The following is a 20,274-nucleotide window of genomic DNA, read 5'->3' as shown; positions in this document are numbered from 1 at the left end:
CCTTTTCCACCAAGCTGCTTTTAATGAGAAACTGGGGGCAGGAACTTTGCATTGTTGCACTTTATTTCCGCCTTGGACACAGTGGACTGCCAGATGGGCTTGGTGGCACCTGGGCTTGGCCTCAGTGGCCCTGTCTATTGGGAGGCAGTGACGGCTCAGGTCACTGGTGCTCATCTATTTGGAAAAACAGTGTGTCGAAGAACGAGAATGGAAGGCATTCGAGGGACCTGTTGTCATAGTGACGAGGGAAAGCTGATTGCACTGTACATACTGGGTACCTTAGGCACTGATATTGTCGCGACCATAGTGGCTATAAGGAAGTCCTGCTCAGCCCCGCGACGATGTTCGTCCTCCAGCCCGTAACTAGTCACATCAACACTGTTGCCGTGGCAGTGCATTGGCAGCTCATAAATCCTTCGCATATCTGTACATTTTTTTCTCCAAAAGAGATGGGTGTCCACCTGCTATTCGATGACCTTGGAGAAATAAGAAACTCGAGTCCAAATGAAGACTATTCTAGAAAGTGTGCACATTGCTTGTACGCATACATGTCTAAATGAGAGTCCTCTTCCCAGGGTGCATTAAGATGACAGAGTTGTTTGTTGTTCTGTTTTGTTTCCCAGGGACAGCCTGTTGGCCAGTGTGATTTCAATATCCGGCTGTTGTGCATAGAAAAGGAGATCATTTCTCCCCGGATGGAAAAGATGAAGACCGGACAGATTGACAAGACCAAGGAGCCCTTCAGTGTCCGAAACAAGCCCTTCTTTGACATTCATGCATCACGCAAGGTAACGTACAAAGATGTCCTTTTTCCCTCTCCAACTCCTCTCTTTCTCCCTGTTACTTTCATCTGACGTCCAGCCAAAAACCTGTTCCTGCTCTTCACACAGATACATACAGATGGTCTAACCAAACAAAACTCAAGCTGACAAAAAATGACTTACTTACCTAGACATGAAATGTCCGAGTCATTAACATCCTCTCAAAGTGTGTTCATTTGCCTCTGTGAAGTCTTGGTGTTCTCATCAGTGGCTGTTGACTTTTGCCTGTGATTGAGATTGCTCTTGCCTTAATGCTGAAGGGCTTTGTAGATGCGTCTTGGCACCATTAGAGTGGTAGTGTGATCAAAGCATTTGTTTGATTACGACCAAGACATCTGCCTTTAATCTAATAATCAAAATTTTTGTTTGATTACTGTGCAGAACTGCTTTAATCAAAATTGAGACAATTGCCATAAGAGGAGTAAGTGGATTAATTAAGGGTAAAAAGACGTCAGTGGAAAAAATGAACACAAAGGACATGTTTGCATGTATTTTGTCCTACAAAGTAACTTTTCGCTTCATTACCATGGTTCAGATGATGTCATATTTTCCTGTGTTTCTCTTTCGGAGGTGTCATATAATGTATAGCTCATCGCAGCCCAGGTTATGAGCCTGTGCCGTTCCCAAGGCGGAGGACAACAGAGCTTTTATCCTCTGATAAGCTGTTAAGCCTCCCACAAAGGCCTGCACTTCTGGCCTAGTAATGGGTCCGCGGGAGGTCAGTGTACAATTAATTTGATCTTTTGCCCGGGCTAAGATCAGTGGGAAGTTGTGGCCCTGCACATTCACAATGATCAAAGTGTGCGTGGAGGGGCTGAAGTCGCGGGCGGCCCCTCGCGCTGTCGTCACGTTTCTTCCTCAGCCAGGCCCACCGCTCACATCTCCGTCTTCACTTGGTGTTTTTGTACTGTGCAAAATGCTAAGTATGAATGTCTGGGTTACCTCTGGTCTAACCCTGTGCTATCCAACCCCTCTAAGGGCCTTTATGAAGGATCACCCGCTACCCTTTTGGGGGCATGTTGATGAAGATATTCTCGAAATGAAGTCACTGGAACTATGTCTGGTTCCTCACTGCCTCATTGTTCTGCGCGGCGGCCATCTGCTCCCCATACAGCCATATCTCTGTTGTAGGGGACATTAAAAGGGGGAAACTGGAATCTGGCTCATTAATTCATTGCAGCACAGCGCTCCACTTTATGGCATGTTGGCCAGAAATTCCTTTTAAGGATATTTCAATCACAGGCTGGAGTTGTATGACGGCTTTTGTCTGTTGCTAGGCTGCTGTTTTGTGTCTGTACCACTTACGCATTCATGGCACCATTTCCCCTCCAATTGGGACCAGTTATTTTTTTTTGTCTTCTTAATTTGAGCAATTGTCTTACAATAGCCTCTTTGGAACGTAAAAATTTGTACATTGAGACCTCTAGATGATGTATTTTTGGAATTTCCCTCTTCTGTACGTTGAATGAACTTGGCTGACCAGATGGGTTCTGAGTGGAAGATGATTCTGAATTGATAATTGAAAATAAATAATAAAACTGTTGCCTGCATAATGTAACTCAGTCAGTGACGCCTGTGCTACAGTGCATTGCACGTGGCATGTTTGGCTCAGTGACTAGCTTGCAATCATGAAAAACGTTGCCATGCATTTGCACTGTAACTTGATTGTCAGGCAGTCAGACAGAACTGGAGTGTAATTCTATCCCCTCAAAAGTTTCTTCTTTACCATCTTAAGTGGTTTTATTGGCACTGCATCTCAAAGATGGATATGGAGCCAAGTCCTTAACCTATGTGCTTTTCTCAACAATCTACTAACAATTTCATCCATTTTGAATTCAGACTGTAACGCCACAAAATGCAGAAAAGGTCAAGAGAGTTGTATACTTTCTGAAGAAACCTTATCTGCAACTGTTATTGTGATGCATTGCATTGATGCTGGGTATTTTCAAGGACCTTAGGATATGGTTGGGTTTTAATACTATGGGTCACAATTTGATTTGACACTTCACACAGTAGTGTTGTATGCAGTATAGTATATACTTTTACAGACTACTTCTACACAGTACATCTTTTTAGTATTGTGATACATGATTGTGTTCATTATTGATATGGATTATTATACAGAATATTTCCATTCCTCTTTTATTAGGCAAATCAAACGTAAAAACATACACATTTCAGTGTGCTGTAGTGCATTGACATAACTTGTAGTAACATGTAAACACACTGAAAATGCACTACGCTTTGTGAGATGAACGTGGAATACACACACTACCAAACAGGCTCAGTTCCATGAGATTTAACTGCAGGCTCTTGGAGAGCATCCAACGTCAGATGTGTGTGTAAATTTGGCGTGTTACCACAGTAGTTTAGCAGTGGGGTGGGGCAGAGCCATGAGGTGTTGCTTTGAGTATGTTCGAAATCATGTACTATCCACACTTACCATGTAAAATTTTGTGTTAGGTTTGTGTTAATTGTATTAGGTGCTAAGTACAATTTATGCTCATAAAATGCAGCCAAAATAACTAAGGCTTTAAATGATGTAACAGATATTTTCTTGAATTATAAACGTAGTCAATTCATCATAGAGACAGAATGTCCCTGTTGCCACTAAGCACACCTAGTCTTGTTTTGAATCCAAAATGTGATGTAGTTTGGTAAAGTGGGGCCTCTGTAATCCTCGAAGCTGCAACATAATGAGAGCTAGCATGACACCTACAGGAGTCAGGGGTTACAAATATATCAGGATTTGCACAAGTAATTCTGCATCTTACAAAAATAAAGTTGCAGTGTATCGTGTTTCCTTCCCCACCCTTTGTGGTATCATCTTGAGAATTGTGCCACCTTTATGTACCTGGTGTGTTGTAACCATGGCCTTGAACTACATGTGACCCTCACTGACAGCTGGAGTGTGGAGAAGAGTCAAATGGCCATCAGTGGGCGAGGCCTACTACTGATCTCACTAGCATTTCTGAAAGTTTTTGAACAAGCCTTGCAGGCAATGTAGGAGTAACAAGCTGATCCCTGCCAACAGGCACAGCTCTGCATCCCTGTCCTGATTCACATGCTACACACTCATTTTGACTGGGACTGGGACTGGTAGAGATGATCATACATCACTTTTTGAATATTCTCAGTTAAGAGATTTGTTTGGAGAGAGACTTTAACAGAGCACATTGACATTTTGGCAAATAAGCTCTTGTATCAACTTACTAATGTGTGCCAACAAGAAAATTGGAGGCAGTTGTACTTGTGTATGTGTAGTGTGCTGTACTTTTGAGATGATGCCAGCCTAGCTCATACTGCACATTCAAATTCACAGCATGTTAAAGCGTCAGCGTGCATGAAACATAGAGGAGATATTTCTCTCCTCTCAATGCACGCCGATAAGTCAAACAAATACCCTATTTCCCAAATATCTGCGTGTTCCCTTTCAAGGTAATAGAAACCAAGATTCAACTTAAGAGTCAGATTTCTGGCCATTTTCCTGCTTGCTGAATCAGAGAGTATTACTGTTGTGCTATTCTCTGGAGCAATTTCCACGGAGAATAGGTTTATGAGGTAAAATAAGTCATCCTACTCAAATTCCTCCTCGGATTATAGGAATGAGTGTTACATTTCTGTCTGGGGCCGCAGTGAGCTATGATGATGTTTTATGCAGTTTCCACAGAGACTGGGTTTAAGAAGTCAAAACACTCATCCAACCCAAACTCATTCTTATTACACTTGAATTGAGGTCTAAGTAAGGCTAGGCTCAACTATCCGCAACACAGGCTTAAGTCATCATATGATACGTGTCAAGAGTTTGTGCTCGTTAACCCTGATGATAATTCCCAAAATCCATAGACTCCAGCCTTCTGAAATGATGAGATGGGTCATGCGAGAGACATTCTATTAATCTCTTCCTCACTACTACTATCTGCAAAGCCGATTTTCTGTCGCTCCATCATTCTGCAAGCGCCTCATTTTCGCTCCAGCCATCAAGCAAGCTGGATGGCACACAGGGCTTTGAATGAAAATGTCTCTTCATGTATAAAGCTACAAAATTTGAATGGATCCGCCATGCGAGCACCTGGACTATTGCCTGTGTTGCTCTATGGCCGAAAGAGAACAAATGCACTGAACTAAACTATTTCCTAGGCCCAATGTAACATGTAATTCTAACTACTGAGTCTGTACACAAAATAGCTGCCTTTTGACCTGAGCATTATGCACCTATTGACAAATTCATTCAATTTTGAGACATAAAGCCTATTAACTGCCTTGGGTTTCTTTTGCCTTTTTGTACTTGTTTTGGACTTAATGGATGTCAGGCCTCATTAAATTGTTGTGGATGTAATGATGAGTGCCATTAGATGCTATTGCTCACCTAGTTCTGGAGCATATTGTAGTGAGTAGATATAACCACATTTATTTTGTATGCAGTGGTTGATACCGCATGCACCTGCACATTGTCAGTAGCTGGTTTGAATGTTGTCAAGAGCCCCGACAATGAGGACTGAACTGCAGCAAGCTTTTTAGTGCGTTGGGTAGATAGGCTTGGCGTATGTCATCCGCCTTTGTTAGCAGCCATCAAACTGTATTCCTTCAGACAATTTTGGCTCGGCTCCATATTTTTTCCCTTTGAATAAAATTACATCCTCAATCTAGGGCCGGTAACATACGTCTAACTGAATTCAAGTGAGCAACTTTCAAATAGGAGTAAACATCGGTTTGGTGTATTCTCGGAAACGGAAAACTCAGAATGACAGGCTCTGTTTAAGTAAGCCTAACATTTGTACAGCTTAATTAAATGTGACTCATGGTGTTTTTCCGAGTGTATCCAGATTTAATGAAGTCGTAATTTGGTCACTTTTTAATATTAAAAAATGGGAATTAGATAGTGTTAATTTTTCTTTGCCCTTTGTGAAACATTGTAATATCCAGAGCCCATTTATCAAACAGCTAAAGCAATTAGAACTAAGTTGAATTAACTTCCCCCTAGTGAGATCAGTATCACCATCTTGAATCTTGGACTTCACCCCTTCAGTACCGACTTCTCCAACAGGTATTGCTCCCCACTGGTGAATTCTCAGAGATAGGCTTCAGTTGAAACTAGTTACAGAATGACAGATCTCCTACCAGAGACCAGAGACCTTTTCAGCTGAAAACTGAATTTGCGTAGGGACCTGAAACATAGCTATCTAGATACTTCGGCAAGATTGCAATCTTTTCCCGGAGCTCAGACTGATTGCCTAATCACAGCGGGTGAGATTACGGTTTAGCTTATGTATTGAATACAGAAGAGCCGAGAGAATTAGACCTCGTCGAGAGTAGAAACAGCGGAGTGAAGTCGACTCCGGGCCCACTGAACTATGCAGTTATTATCTTTGATGTGCGCCAGAGCATTCGTTTTGTTGGGTGGGCTGTTGTCTGTGGGCTGTGAATCAGAGGCGTTTATCTTGTTCTCATAAGAGCAACTCTGCTGCCGCTGCCTCCTCACAAGTAAATTACCTCGACGCCAGAGTGTGGGCCCCTCATGTGCTGTCAAAACGGGATCTATGGAATTGATACATGAAAAATGATAAAAAAAAGTAACCGATTTCATTCAGGCCTGGGCTCTAGGTAATTGCTTCTCCAGACATTCAAACTGTCGCTCGTCTTATCTTGAATAGCCAAATGTATTTTCTGATGGAGACAGTGTTCCCTTGGCCCAGGAGCCTTGCCGAGCTCGCGGTCAGGTTGCGGCTTATCGTTATCGCGCCTTATCTAGATGGAGTCGTCCAGGCTTTATCTCAAATGGATTTCTGGATTGCTTATTGTCACCTGTTGCTGATGTTTGGCCCTGAATGCTGATCCCAGACGGCGTGTCGACATGGTTCCCGCGTCCCTTGGCAAAAAAAAAGGCCTTTAAAACTAAAAATAAGTGGATGACCTTGAAATACTTGATTCTTTTTATTAGGCAAGGCAAGGCAGCTTTATTTGTATAGCACATTTCATACACTGGGGCAATTCAAAGTGCTTTACAGAGTGATAAAATACAGTAAAGGTAAAAGATTTACAATTAAAAAGTGCAAAAGTACAGACAAGAGATACAAAAGATAAAAGACTTAAAAAGTAAACTAGTGCAGTTCATTAAAACATAGCACCCAAATTCATCAGTATGCCTCAGCTCTCTGAACCTCTCTCTTCATTTCATTCTCTTCTAGCATCAGTACTTCACATCAAGAGGAAAATTAATGTACATCTGCATTGACAGAGACACAGAGTTCAGTTTTAAAGTGAATAATTTGACCATGATGACTTGACAAGATCAACAGTAGATAATAAGATGTCTGTGATGTTGAATTTTGACCAAGTCATGTCTCACCCCTAAACATACCAGTTTTAAGTCCTTGAATTTCACCAAACAAGAACTGGAAAGTCATTGAGAATTCCTTGAATTTGATGCCCAAGTGTGGGAACCCTGGTGTTTAGTAACTCCAGCCAAACGCATGATAATTGCGGTGACAGGACGCCGCTTTATCCCATCCCAACTCACCTTCCTGTCCAGCAGGCTCAGTCCTCATTAAAAGGCCTTGATTCTATTGAAATGCCCCGCTCTCATTGTCCTCCTATTACCGATAAGCCCAGACAGACGTGTCAAAGTGCTGTTTTTGCTGTCGGTGCGGGTTCATAGCGCCGGGCTAAAGGAAAGTAAATCCTCCTTAACAGCATGTCTCATTACCTGAGCGCTGTCAGTCTGCCGGCTCCTCGCTGGCTCGCTGACCTCACACCCCTGTCAGCCGTCTAGTCTCCAGCTGTTGGAGATGGAAAGAGAAGCGAGAAGCCAGGTGTCTGTCTGCTCTGATTCTTTTATCTAGGTTCTTTAACAAAGTCAAAATCGAGTGTTGGTATCCACCTCTGTCCTGATCTGAGATGGTTCCACACCTACTGTATTACCTCAGATGGTACTTTCAGTTTCCCCTATCTGTGTTTCTGTAGTTTCATGATGAATGCTTTTGCTTGCTGCGTAGTGTAGAGTTTATGGAGTTTTCTGAAAAGCATTGTTTTCTCTAAGGGTTAATTCTCAAAGATGGCATGTCCAGGGCATATATTAATCTTTTGAAACCTAGAAGCGCTGTCGACAACAAGCATTCCAGTTAACAAATAAGACAGTACAGAACAGCACCTTTTACCTTGCCAGTGGAATATTCACACAACACTGGCTCTGCATAGGTGCTCCAAAGCAAAGGCTTTCAACTTTGATTTTTATGCATTTGGTTTAAAACCCACATTCACGTTTTTTTTTTTCTTGTGACACAATATTGATTTTTGCCAGCTAATGGGCAAACTGGCGAAGCAAAATCTGCTAATATTTTAGTCTACTGACCTACAAGCCTACAGTATTTTATTCAAGCTAATTAACATTGCAAGGACGTGGGAATCCTTTTGGCAGGGTAACACCGCCAGTTAGTGTCCCACAGCTCGAATGTGTGTTCTGCTCAGTTTGCGGAACACACTGCCACAAAGCATTCATCAGCCTGCACCGCTGGCCCCGGTGGTACACCCATCCTCCAAGGCTGGATTCAGGAACAAGACGCACGTCATCACCTGCATCTCCTCTCCCTGCTGCACCCACTCACAAAAGGGAAGCATTTTGACTGTTGTATAAGGGTTTATGCTTCTTGGAAGAACACGCTACATGGACTCGATGACTAATGTTTGTTTACCTCAGTCGCTTTGAGACTTTTTAGTTTTCTTCAAAGCCTCCAAGACGTTATGCAATATCTGATGATGCACGAAATATCTGTACAGTAAAGGTTGTATTCCCCGGAGAGGGCTGCTGTATGTGTAGCAATATTGAGTGTACTGGCTCATTTTATGTGTTTTTTTCTGCTTCCTCCTATGCCTTCCAGGCTCTAAGGCTTGATGTACTGATGGAAAGGACCTCGCGTTCTCTGGGTGATGTCAGCAGGTGTCAATCTTCAGGCGCTCTGTGGACTTCGGAGCTTATTCGATATTTCACCACCTTGTCTGTCTTTGCTCTGCTGTCTGCCTTCGCTGTATTACTCAGGGCAATGTCACAGCCTCCTTGCTCCCAACATCGGGCGCTTCCCAGATACCATGCACAGCCCTAACAACAAAGAGACTAACATTTTAAAAATATATAAAAGCATCCTCTGTGTTACCATGGTTGATTACGTCAGCTGGTGCCAAGATTGGTGCACCACAATTCTCTTTGATATGAGAGAGTGGTGCCAACGGACCAACACTCTTTTCACAGTAGGTGTTTACCAGAGCTTTCAGCAACAGCAACAAAAATAGGACAATACGACATTATTATGTTTATTAGGTGCTTGGAAGGAACGCTCTGTGTGTTTGTTGGTTCATTTGTTCGTTCATGTGTGTAGCGCTTTATACAATTCCTTCAATTCCTTTGATTGATTCAATTATTAAAAAAATAAAATAAAATACCAGAAAAATGCAATTTGAAATAGTATTAACTTCTTATATGTCAGTTTGATTAAAATTCTCTCAGGGGCAATTTGATACAAAACATTTCCCATCCTATGCTACTCAGGAATCATCATTGAATTTGTTCTTACCAATTCTGGCTTACATCCTAACTATTAACTAAGCTAATATCCAGTCACCTTAATACAACTCCATGTGAATTTCAAGGTGCAGCCACAGTGTGGATTACATTCAGTTATAGATGACATTCTGTCCTATATCCTAATAGACTGACATAGTAAAATTGGACAAAATAAACGTGGCGCTTAAGCAATATTTTTCTTTGCAAACTTGCCATGACGACCTTTTATATGCCATTAAAACCGCTCTCTTCAAGTCTCTTCAGTACATCTGAATGGTACGTTAAGAGCAGGGGCGGATTCTGGTTCAGAGCTGTAGTTTTTTCAGCTCTGCTTGCCAGGCAACAGAGGGAGAATATCTAGATCACTATTTCTTTCTTACAAAGGTTGAGTAAATATATGCCTGTAGGCAAATGACTTTATTTCTGTAGTCGGTGAAAGTGTTTAGCTCTCAGAATATGCAGTTGTTGGAAGATGTGGCAAGTTATACAACCTAAAAGAGGCTCTAGCCAGTGTATAGGAATTCTCATGAGATAGCATCAAGCTGACTGACGATATATTTACCTGGCTCTGTTGAGCTGCAATGGCAATTAGACTATTTGTGTTTTGTTATATTACTTGACCTTGTGTTATTTTCAATAATACTTCTATAAAGCAGACACCAGTTCCAGTCTTTCTTTGTGTATTTGCGGTTTTGCCAGAAATTAATCTTGAAAGATCATCTTAAGGAAACATCCTAACGTACCTCTGGTGTGTGGGCGTAACATGTTGGCAAGGCTTAGTGAGGGAGTGTGTGTACTCTACTCTGTGTGAGACCCCCCACCTCGAACCCCCCTGCCATGTTGGTCCCCCCCAGCGCGTGACTGACTATTTCGCCCATGCGTAATGGGAAATAGCTCGGTGATTTTCTGACTGTAGCGACCAAGTCAGTGCATGAATGAAATATTTTGCTCAGTCATTCTCTTAGCTACAACAACACTGTGCTCCCACAGCACTTTGGCGTCAACAGGTAGAGTTTTTAACGGTAACGTAGTTTGACTCACTCCAATCATGCATACCTCCCACCCCTCCCCTCCACCCGAGCACCTCGAAAGCGCCAGCGTACTTGTTCCTCCGTGGAAACCGAAGATGTGGATGCGCACAGATGAACATATGTTATGGCGCACTCATGTCAGTGATGCCACTTGGTTAAAATTGAGCAATGTAGTGTGTGCAAAGAACCAGAAGTGCTGTTTCACCGCTCAATTACACCAGCAAAGTTGAGTCCCAGTCTCACAGCTCAGATGATGAAGTTCCGTGTAATAATTTCATGAGTTCTGTTTTCCCACCCTCTTGCGAAAAGTGGCTGTGAATAGTTAAGTATTAGATTTCAACACCTGGTGTAGTGGGCTAAAGCGTCACTGGAGAATCTGTTCACTGACACATGACGGAAATGGACAAAAACTCTATCTGCCTCATCTACTCAACTGAAATCACTCAAGAATATCTCAAGACTTTGAGTCTCATTTATTTAAATCCTTCTCTGCCTCTAGGAAAGACGGGTCAGTCTTAAGCCATCTCTTATTACATGCTCTAAACCTCTGAGGGATCCGATAAGCGTTGGTATGTCTCTGTGGATCTTTGGCCTTTCCCTGCACATGAATGTATGAAGATGTAAAGTTGATTGTTTTATGAGACAACTTGTATCCATCAAAAGGCGGCCCTTCTCCAGACACCATAACCTTGTTTGACTCCAGGCCAGCCACTAGTTTAGCAGTCCTGCCCGCACACTCTGATGTGGGCTTTTCATTTAATAGGGAACTTGCACACTGGCTTCAGAGGGCCATTCACATTAGGCTTGAAAGGAGCCTCCGACAACGGCCCCGCGGTCTGACTGGAATATCAATCTATCCTCTCCGCCTTTGATTAAGCCCCCGCACCTAAAGCTTTTTAGAGCCGTGAGGATGAGCAGACAGCAGGAAAATAAGACGGCTCCAGGAAGGGAAAGTGCATAATTTCAGTCCAGGTGCGCCGAGGGAAACTGGCGATATGGAAAAAATAATGAGCCACAGCAATGCTGTGTTAATGTGAGTGTGCTGTGCGGCGCTGCCTGATGCATATTGCCAGTGTATAAAGTGCCTAAAAATTCCAAATATGCACAATTCAGATGGGTGTAATACCCATTAATTACTTTGAAACTTTAGAAAATACACTAATTAGAGTGCACGTGTTGTGCTGTTACTAATTGGCATCAAATGTCCACATATTTCAGAAATAATTTTTGTAAGCTCTCTCCTAGTGATTTTGGTCAAATATGAATTATATGCTTAAGAGCATTGAGAGCTCTGAGCTGTTTTTATGAAAGTCTATGGGAGGAGGATATGCTGTCAGGATGCTATTCCAATCTTGCCCCGCAGACTTGGTTTTGAAACTGTGTTTATTACAGACGATTTTCAATTGTCATTGACCATTACCTCTTAAGTGCTTTGAGAAACCCATTTCTCAGGCCATTACCCAGTATTTACCAACCCATTACTCAGCTGTTTTTTGGGGGTTTTTTTTACCATCTTTTAAGATATGAAATTACTTGTTAGAAAAGATGGTTTTATTTATCAGACTTGTGTATTTGGTATGACTTTATTTTTCAGACTGTTGACGGTGTATCGGTAGTCATCCCTAGATCCTTCACTCCAAGTGCGAAGTATTTGCACATTGCTGCATTTTCATCACTCACACCTGCTGTGGTGGTGAAATTAATTCAAAGCCTTTTGTTAATTGTGCATAGTGCATTCGAAAGGATTGAATATCAATATCTTCAAAGAAGCCTCTTTTCATGGCCGCCTCCTGCTGTCATCTAGGTGTCGGCTCCTGCTGTAGACGATGAAGGGACGGCGCCTTGAGAGTAGAAACTCATTTGGCGTTCTCCTATTGTGCGCCCATACAATCCAGCCGTTAACTGCCACACCAAGACAAGAAAATACAACTTTTTTCTAGTTCAAGATTTTAACTTCCCCAAATGGGAAACTTGGCTGCAGCAAGGCATAAAACACAACATATATATTCACAAAATGTACATTTATGTAAAATGTATGTATGAAAGTGGCAAGGAATGACAAGGGGTGGCTATAGCAGTTTATAGTACTTTTAGACATAAGTGAGACATAGACATAAGTGAGGGTGGTCTTTTGGATACCAATGATTTTACTTACTAATATCACAAAAAGTCAGATTTTGTTTTTCACATTCAGGTGTCCAAATCAGGCCGCTAGAAGTAAGGTGGATTGTTTGGATAGAGTAGAAAAGAGATGTCATTTTTTTATTCACATTAAAAACATCAAGCTGTCTGGAATCTGTTGCCCCTTTTTACAAATAGCGTCAGTCTTTCAGGTTGATTTTGTGTTTTTTTTTTTGTTTGTTTTTTCATCTTCACAGCCCTTGTCTGATTCTTTTATCGCCTACATTATGGGGTCAGGGGTTAATGGTAGCGGACCATTTGACTGTCACTGGGGCAGCCAGAGGTTGAGGGTGGAGATTGTATGCTGCTGGGCTCGTGTTGTTTTATGTGAAGTAAAGAATGAAAGGTGCACGGACTGTCATAAATCACAGGTGGCGTTACACAACTATGGATGTCGTTTGATTTTTATTAATACGCATGGTACTAGTTCTACCTTTTATGTGGTTTCCCCTGCATATCATTATGTTCATGTTTCTGATCCATTATTGATTAGGGGTGAAATAAAGGACAATTGGTGATGGCAAGAGATTTGATTTGCTAATGAAACATCAACCATTGCCCTGTGGAAGACAGACTGCATGGAGAGTGAGGCTGGGAGACATTCCTGATGTCATTTTGATGTTACTCGGCTATCGCCGAGCCAGGTACGATTCATCATTGTGTCATTATGTGAAATGAGCCCAAACGTGAAACAATGGAGAGGAAAATGGCCCGACTTCCATCACCCTGACACTCTCTCTCTCTCTCGAGGGGAGTGGCGGCGCTCACCATGTTAGCTGTTGGTTTTGTCTCCCCCGAGCACATCCGCTCTCTCGTCTCTGCCCCCAAGTCTCCAGTGAAAGCTTGATCTCTTAATGGGGCCGTGTTGTTCTCCTCCGCCTCCACAAGCCCGCAGTGCCGGGCGCGGCTTTGTGTTTCCTTTCCTAAAGAGGTTTACCATGAAAGCAGGGTCGCGGCCCCCTCTCTGCAGCATCGCTCCGAGGAACTTCCTCACTGGAGGAGGATGTGTGAGTGGAAGTCGTCTTTCTGCTCATCTCTCCATCCAAGGTTCAGCGAGCTCACCGAAAGTGGTGGGTGGGCGTGCTAAGATGGCGAGAGAACTGAAATGGAAACTCCCAGATCTTGCCGCCTACATGCCGTTCCCTCATAAAGGCACCAGTTCTTTCTAGTCTGGCTATCTGCCTTCTCCATGTCAGCATGATCGTCAAGCTCTCTGTGATCTGCAGTGACTCATTTATCAGTCTTGAGAGCACTGATGTTGCTCTGCGTCTTGACAGATAAAGCATCGGCCTAACAGTCTCTGTTGCTTTAGTCAAAAGTATGCGGCGCTCCTCCAAGGGCTGAGCACTTCATTTATTTTCCCAGAATATATCCTGTGGAACGTAGCAATTTTTGGCATTAAACTGTTGACTTTTTAAATATCACTTTCTCCAATGGCATAAATGTAACAGGCACCAGGTATATTTCTGTGTCCGGGCTGTGCTCTGTGTGTGGGAAGCCAGGCTCCTTAAGTGTTTCACCAAACACAGCATTGCTGCTATTTACTTGGCTGTGTTGCCTACTCACATTTCAATTAGGTTACCTCATAACTTACATTTATACAGCACTGATAACGGTCATAGCTTTCTGTTGATGAAGAAATTCTATGATCAGCATATAAATAATACTCAGTGTTGAGCTCAGTTATTGCCATGCTACCCGATTGTATCATTTTTTTTCAGTAATTGTAAATTATTTGACAGTTATAAGTGGATTGTGAATATGGGATTATGTAGGTAGGTAACATACATAATGTGACTCAGTGTTGTAACTTTGCAGCAAGCTGCACCAGCACCATTCAAGTTACAAACTGAATTGGTAAAAGGCCCTGAAACAAACACAGAAGTGGTGTAAAAAGGAACTAAAGCAAACACTAACAAACAGGGCTATCTGGTGAAAAAAAGAGATGGGGAGAATGAAGACATTTACTGCAAGGTGAGAAGAGCCATTGGCTATTTCAGTTAGCCCTGTATAACATTTTTTATTTTTTATTTGATGATATACTAAGTCCTTCAATTAATGCACAAAGTGTGTATTGATTATTGATAGAAATGTCAATGTATTTTCATTTTGAAATGTGAAGTTCTGCTTTACAGCTGACATTATGGGCTTAGTTATACAGCAACATTCATCCACTTCAGAAACAGATTTTTTTTTTTTTTTTTTTTAAATCATATCATCAGTCATCATAGATGGTCAGCCTGTTAGGCCAGTGTTGGACTGAATCCATGGGTCAGAGGCATCTTTCACAGTAAGGGGAGAAGCTCTGGCTCTTAGGAGCCCAGTCCTGCTGTACAGGATCTGGTTTGCCAGTCTTGCATTAGGTGCAAATGTGGTTACATTATATTACGAGCTTTCTGCTATGTGTGATTGAGGTTATCACTTTGTTTGTCTCTGTGCAGCGCTGGGACAGATGATGATGATATTCTGTCATCTCCTGCATAGTGAATGTGTCTGGGCTCATCTAGGCTCTGACGGGTGTTGACAGCCTCCTTATTTACTGAAGGTTCTCCATATTCTAGTCACAGAGACAGACACAGGATGGCCAAACCGCTGAGGTAAATGTCAGATTTGGACGATGAGTATCCAGACGCTTTGATTGGCATTGTTGATTTGAATTTAATTGTTTTTATATTATTTTTCCATCGTTCAGTCAGGAGAGGAGATAGAAGAAGTTGTGACGGGCCGCTGTAAGTAGGATATTGTTGTCCCACCTTTGTAATGCATTTCTGCTTCAGTTCATCTTGATGGGTTTGGTATGATACCTGATCTTCACTGTAGTGCACTAATGCATTAGCTTTCTACTGTATTGACCAAAGCCATTTCCTGCCTGCTAACCTATATCTGCCCCCTGCTTGAACATATAGCAAATATCAGCTGTCAGGTCATCACTTGAAAGAAATCTAAGTTGTCTCTAACAGATTGCACAAGTCAGAGACATTGTTTGTTGATTTTCATATTCTTGGATAGGGTCGTATATAATGTGCAAAATCCCATATGAGGCGATGAGTCATCCTCTTATGTTGTTGCAGTGACTGTAATGTATGACATTTAAATATATTCTGACAGCTACTTTTCACGGCTTCATTTGAATTTATTATCAGACTAACTGCTTTTGCCCTATTCCAGGATTTTGGAAAGCAGGATTTCTGAAAATTCTATCCAAGATGTTTACACTCCAAATTTCTATACTTACCCTGAGTGTCAGAGGCACGATGAGTGTTTTTATAGAACCCTGGTCCTCATTTGGCAGTTTACGAGCTCCATGCAGCTCTCAGACCCTTTATTTCCACTACAATATAATTACTAAATAGATTGCCAAGGGCAGTTAGCAGCGATTACAGTACACCGATTTCAAGCTGTCCAGATCTACTGTATACCCAGAGCTGATGCTTTAGAAAGAAGCTCAACACGCGGAAAAATTCAATAACCTTCTCTAATTCATCTACCTGAGCTCTGCGGAACTTATTCATCCTGTATATGTGCATCTATTCTCTCTTGGCAATAATCCCTCTTGTCCTTAGAGAGCAGAGATATGAGATCTAAGGAAAATATAGGGGATATTGGAAAAACTCAACAATTACATGTGGCTCCCACAGTGACTTACTCTGGCCAAAGTGGTTTCCAACCGGAAATTAGTGAGGAACGCATAGAACAACTAGACTAATTCATTTAAGGGTTCTGCAATCTCCACCTGACCCTCCACCCAGCATTTTGGTCTCTAAAGCCTCTTCCTTTGGGCTGAAACCCCTTCAAAATTTTGGAGTTTGAGCGAGAGATAATAAAGCCATTTGAGCTTTATCTATTATTCAGTTGTATTGATTTGAATTCCATGCATTTCACGAAACGAGACAGGGAGCAGCTGAAATGTCCTTGATTTTGATGCCTACATACTTGAATAAGTACAGCGGCCAAGCCACTGCCTCTCTGTCCCTTTTGTTTGCAAGTATCACTGAAGACGGAGCGTTCGGCTAACCTTCGCTGACACCCTCCTGTTGTCTGCTCTCTATCTCAGCACATAAAAGCCTCAGACTGTTAGTGCTCATGTTGAATACACCTCCACAAGCAGCACCGTGTCACCATGATATGATTTTTTTTTTTTTACAGCACAACGTATTTCCTCAATCCTTGATATCATACAGTTTTGCAACTCTGCAATGACACTGTTCTCAGAATGAATCCCCGGCATGTCTGCGAATCCGCTGATCTCTAATATTCTGTCATTTTAGACCATCATGTGGCAGCAGTTAATGTGCAGAAAATGTGCCTCTTCTGTACAGTAGCTCTGCCGCGTCTCCTGAGCATCTAACACGGTTGCTGTGGGCTCATTTTCCCCTGCAGCAGTTGTCGTTGCGGTCAGCGTTAATGGAAGAGATGAAATCCACTCTTTTCCAGTCATCAAGACCTCATTGACTCATGTGCTATTCTAGTCTTTAACCCAGTCTGTCAAGTCGCAGGCATCAATTCTCTCCGATGCCTTATCAATCATGGTTTCTGGGCTAGACAGATGAAATGGATGAAAACGAGGCATCGCACTTTCTGCTTTCAACTCCACAGGATTTGATCGGCATCGGCATCCCGCTATGTTGAAACTCAATACTTGCTTGCTTTTAGGCCGCCAAGTATTATAGGTGCTCCCTTTAGCTGCCGCCGACTTTATAAATCGATGTCATTTCTCGTGTCCCTGGCTGAAGCCTTGCTGTTTCCCATTTTTTTTGTCATTTATCGGTTTTGCTCAGCTAAAACTGTGTCCCCGTGTTTTTTTTTTTTTCTGTTTCAGCTACTGGAAGGCAGCTTCACGTCCCAGGTCAGCCACGAAGTCGACGGGCTTATCTTCCAGCCATGCGGGGTAAGCCTTCCATCTATGAGACTGTTATTTTACAAAGCCGCAGCCCTGTCGCTACAAGTTTGATTGTCAGGCATAGGTTTTTCCTCCACTGACCTCCTCTGTAAAGAATACGACAGCTTGTCACTGCCGCCCACAGTTAGTCATGCTCCATGTCAACGTCGCCTCTGCTCCCCTTGTTATTGTGATGGAAAGGACACTCCTACATGAATTCGCGGAGACATAGGTCAGGCCTCTCTCCGAAAGACAGTACACAGTAAACAGAGATGGCAGACACAAGCCAGTCTGTGTTAAAACGGAAATGGCCTTCTCTGTTAGAATACTGATGATAGACAACAGCAGTCCGTCTTATCTGTGACATTCTCTTTTCTTCTCTCAAAAGACCCATAATCCACTCTTAACTGTGATATACAGAATATCCTATTACAGAACATTATTGCAGGTATAGGACAGGTAGCTATCCAGATACAAGCATTTTGCTTTAGGAATATTCAAGGCATTTTGAAGTATGGGATTCAACTGCGGGCAACTACAATGCGTGTTTTTCATGTTTTTCTCAGCTTTGGTAGGTATGAGAGGTATGTCACTGTATACATTTGTTTATTTGTTTTGTGTCTTTAAAAGCAGCTCTGTTTATCTACTTGTTTTTCTTAGTGTATTGATCTACAGCACTGTAGCAGACGAGTGCATTTAACTCTCATCCTCTTTAATGATAACAGAAACCGCCAAGCGATTCTAATTAATTTAGCGCCTTCCAATTCCAGTCTCGCCTTCATAATGATAGCCATGTTTCAGGTTGAAGTTACAGCACTATAAATAGATGTTAATATGAACATCAGTTGTTTGCGATGTTTCCTCCAAGCCAGTAGCGTCCAGTCCTGTGCCGTAGAAGAGTATGCAAGTTTTCAGATTTCACTGATGAGCACAACTTCAGGCAGAGAGGGAGGAATCAATCAGCGAAAAGAGCCGGCATTAGACCGGATACCATTGGCTTAGAGGGAACTTTGGTTGTTAATATTACGTGTCTGAAGGTCTGCTTCAGTTTCATTTCCACTCTGGAAAGATTTGACATCTCTTAATAGGGATACTGCAGTCACGACCTATCCATTAGTCGGCTCTCACTGTATTCACATCAATAACAACTGTGATTTCTAACCTTTAACAAACAAGGAAACAGGGGAAATGAGATTTTAACGATGTAACGATTAGTGTAATATTAGCATAACATGTCTCCAGCGATGACTGGTACCTCCAAAATGTGTTTAATACACAGCTTACATATTGAGTTTTTTTGCTTATAACAATTTTGTGTTGGAAAATCAATAAGATCACCAATCACACACCCTCACCATGTAAATTCACCCCAATTTGGAACAACCCAGACTTTGTAATCAACAAGCGCACCCTCTCTTTTAATTCATGGAAAATCAAAGGAATCACTCACTTAGAACACCTGTTTGAGAATAATACCATATTACCATATTCCATCAAGTAATCCAGAAGTTTAATTTCACTCAAGAAATTTTTTTACAATATTGACAACTCAAGAATGCACTCAGGAAAAAAATTGATATCACACATAATAACTTGCAACCACCACCATAAGTAACAGACCTATTTACAATATCAACAGCCAAGAAACCACTATCAAAATTATACAGACTTATCTCATCAAAGAGTCCACCACATCCGTCCCTACCACAGACTGGGAAAAAGATTTATCGATTAATATCGATGCGACCCTCTGGAAACAAATTTGCAATAACATATTCTTGATGACCAACAACCCCTACAGCTCATTCAGTATAAGACCATACACAGAACACACATAACTCAACACAGGATGCACTTAATGGGTTTCACAGACACCGACATATGTCCACAATGCACTCTCAACACCACAGACAACTATTTTCACTCAGTATGGCTTTGCACACCAACTCAAAATTTCTGAAAAATTTCTGAAATAACATAATAACTACCATCTCCCAACTACCATCTATTTTTTCTCCTTCTGCCTCTTAGGAGACCTCACACCCATCAGTCACCTACACAATTACCACAACGCCATACTTATCACCTTGACCATTGCAAAAAAGACAATATTGCTCAACTGGAAATACAGACACAAAATAACAACATCACAATGGCTCAATTTGCTAGCAGATCACCTCTCAATGGAACAAATCACTGCTTCCAACAAAAATCAAACAGCTAAATTTCATGACACCTGGGTCCCTTTCCTGAAAACTCTGAATCTGCCAATGAACTAAGACCTTTTTTTTTGTCTTCTTCTTTAGATTAATTATAAAACTGTGGAGACTGTCTGTCTGTCTGTCTGTCTGTCTGTCTGTCTGTCTGTCTGTCTGTCATCCTCACTAACACTATGTAGGAGCGGGTGGGGGGGGGTGGGGGAATGGGAGGAACTGGGGAATGTAGTCTCTGTTTTCGTTTTTTTTGTTTGTTTTTGGTTCTTTGTTTCTGTTGTTTTTTTATATATGCACTTTATCTTAGTTCTGGAGTGGTGACACCTTGTCTGTAAAAAAAAATATATATATATGTTTATATATATATATATATATACACACTGTATATATATATAACAATTTTGTGTTGTAAGGGACATAATAAAGACATTGGATGGCCACACAAGTTACCGTGCATCAAATTAGAATTGACGATAATTCTCAGTTGTTTCAAAGCAGAAGACAGCTGCCTGTGATTCAGATTTCCTCCTCACCCAATCAAGGCAGATTGTCTGTCTGTATCTCTCTTGCTTTGTGATTTGTGAAGTAATTA

At 41.8% G+C, this 20,274-nt stretch overlaps 1 protein-coding gene across 2 annotated transcripts in view; it reads left to right on the top strand.

Moving 5' to 3' along the window:
- The window catches only part of rngtt (RNA guanylyltransferase and 5'-phosphatase), an 81,578-nt gene that overhangs the window by 38,212 nt on the left and 23,092 nt on the right, over positions 1-20,274 (top strand). The window contains exons 11-12 of one of the 2 annotated variants that reach the window (XM_071528060.1): positions 624-788; positions 17,410-17,478. In XM_071528060.1, coding sequence (XP_071384161.1) covers positions 624-788; positions 17,410-17,478 — 234 coding nt within the window. The remainder of the gene's footprint in view (positions 1-623; positions 789-17,409; positions 17,479-20,274) is intronic. The other variant, XM_071528061.1, reaches the window with a different exon arrangement.

The sequence above is a fragment of the Centroberyx affinis genome, unplaced genomic scaffold (assembly GCF_046629955.1).
Source record: "Centroberyx affinis isolate AG114_WGS23_722 - 3 ecotype Tasmania unplaced genomic scaffold, CSIRO-AGI_Caff_v1 ptg001605l_1, whole genome shotgun sequence".
Taxonomy (NCBI): domain Eukaryota; kingdom Metazoa; phylum Chordata; class Actinopteri; order Beryciformes; family Berycidae; genus Centroberyx; species Centroberyx affinis.
The sequence above is the reverse complement of the archived record's forward strand: the minus strand, read 5'-3'. Positions and strand labels throughout refer to the sequence as shown.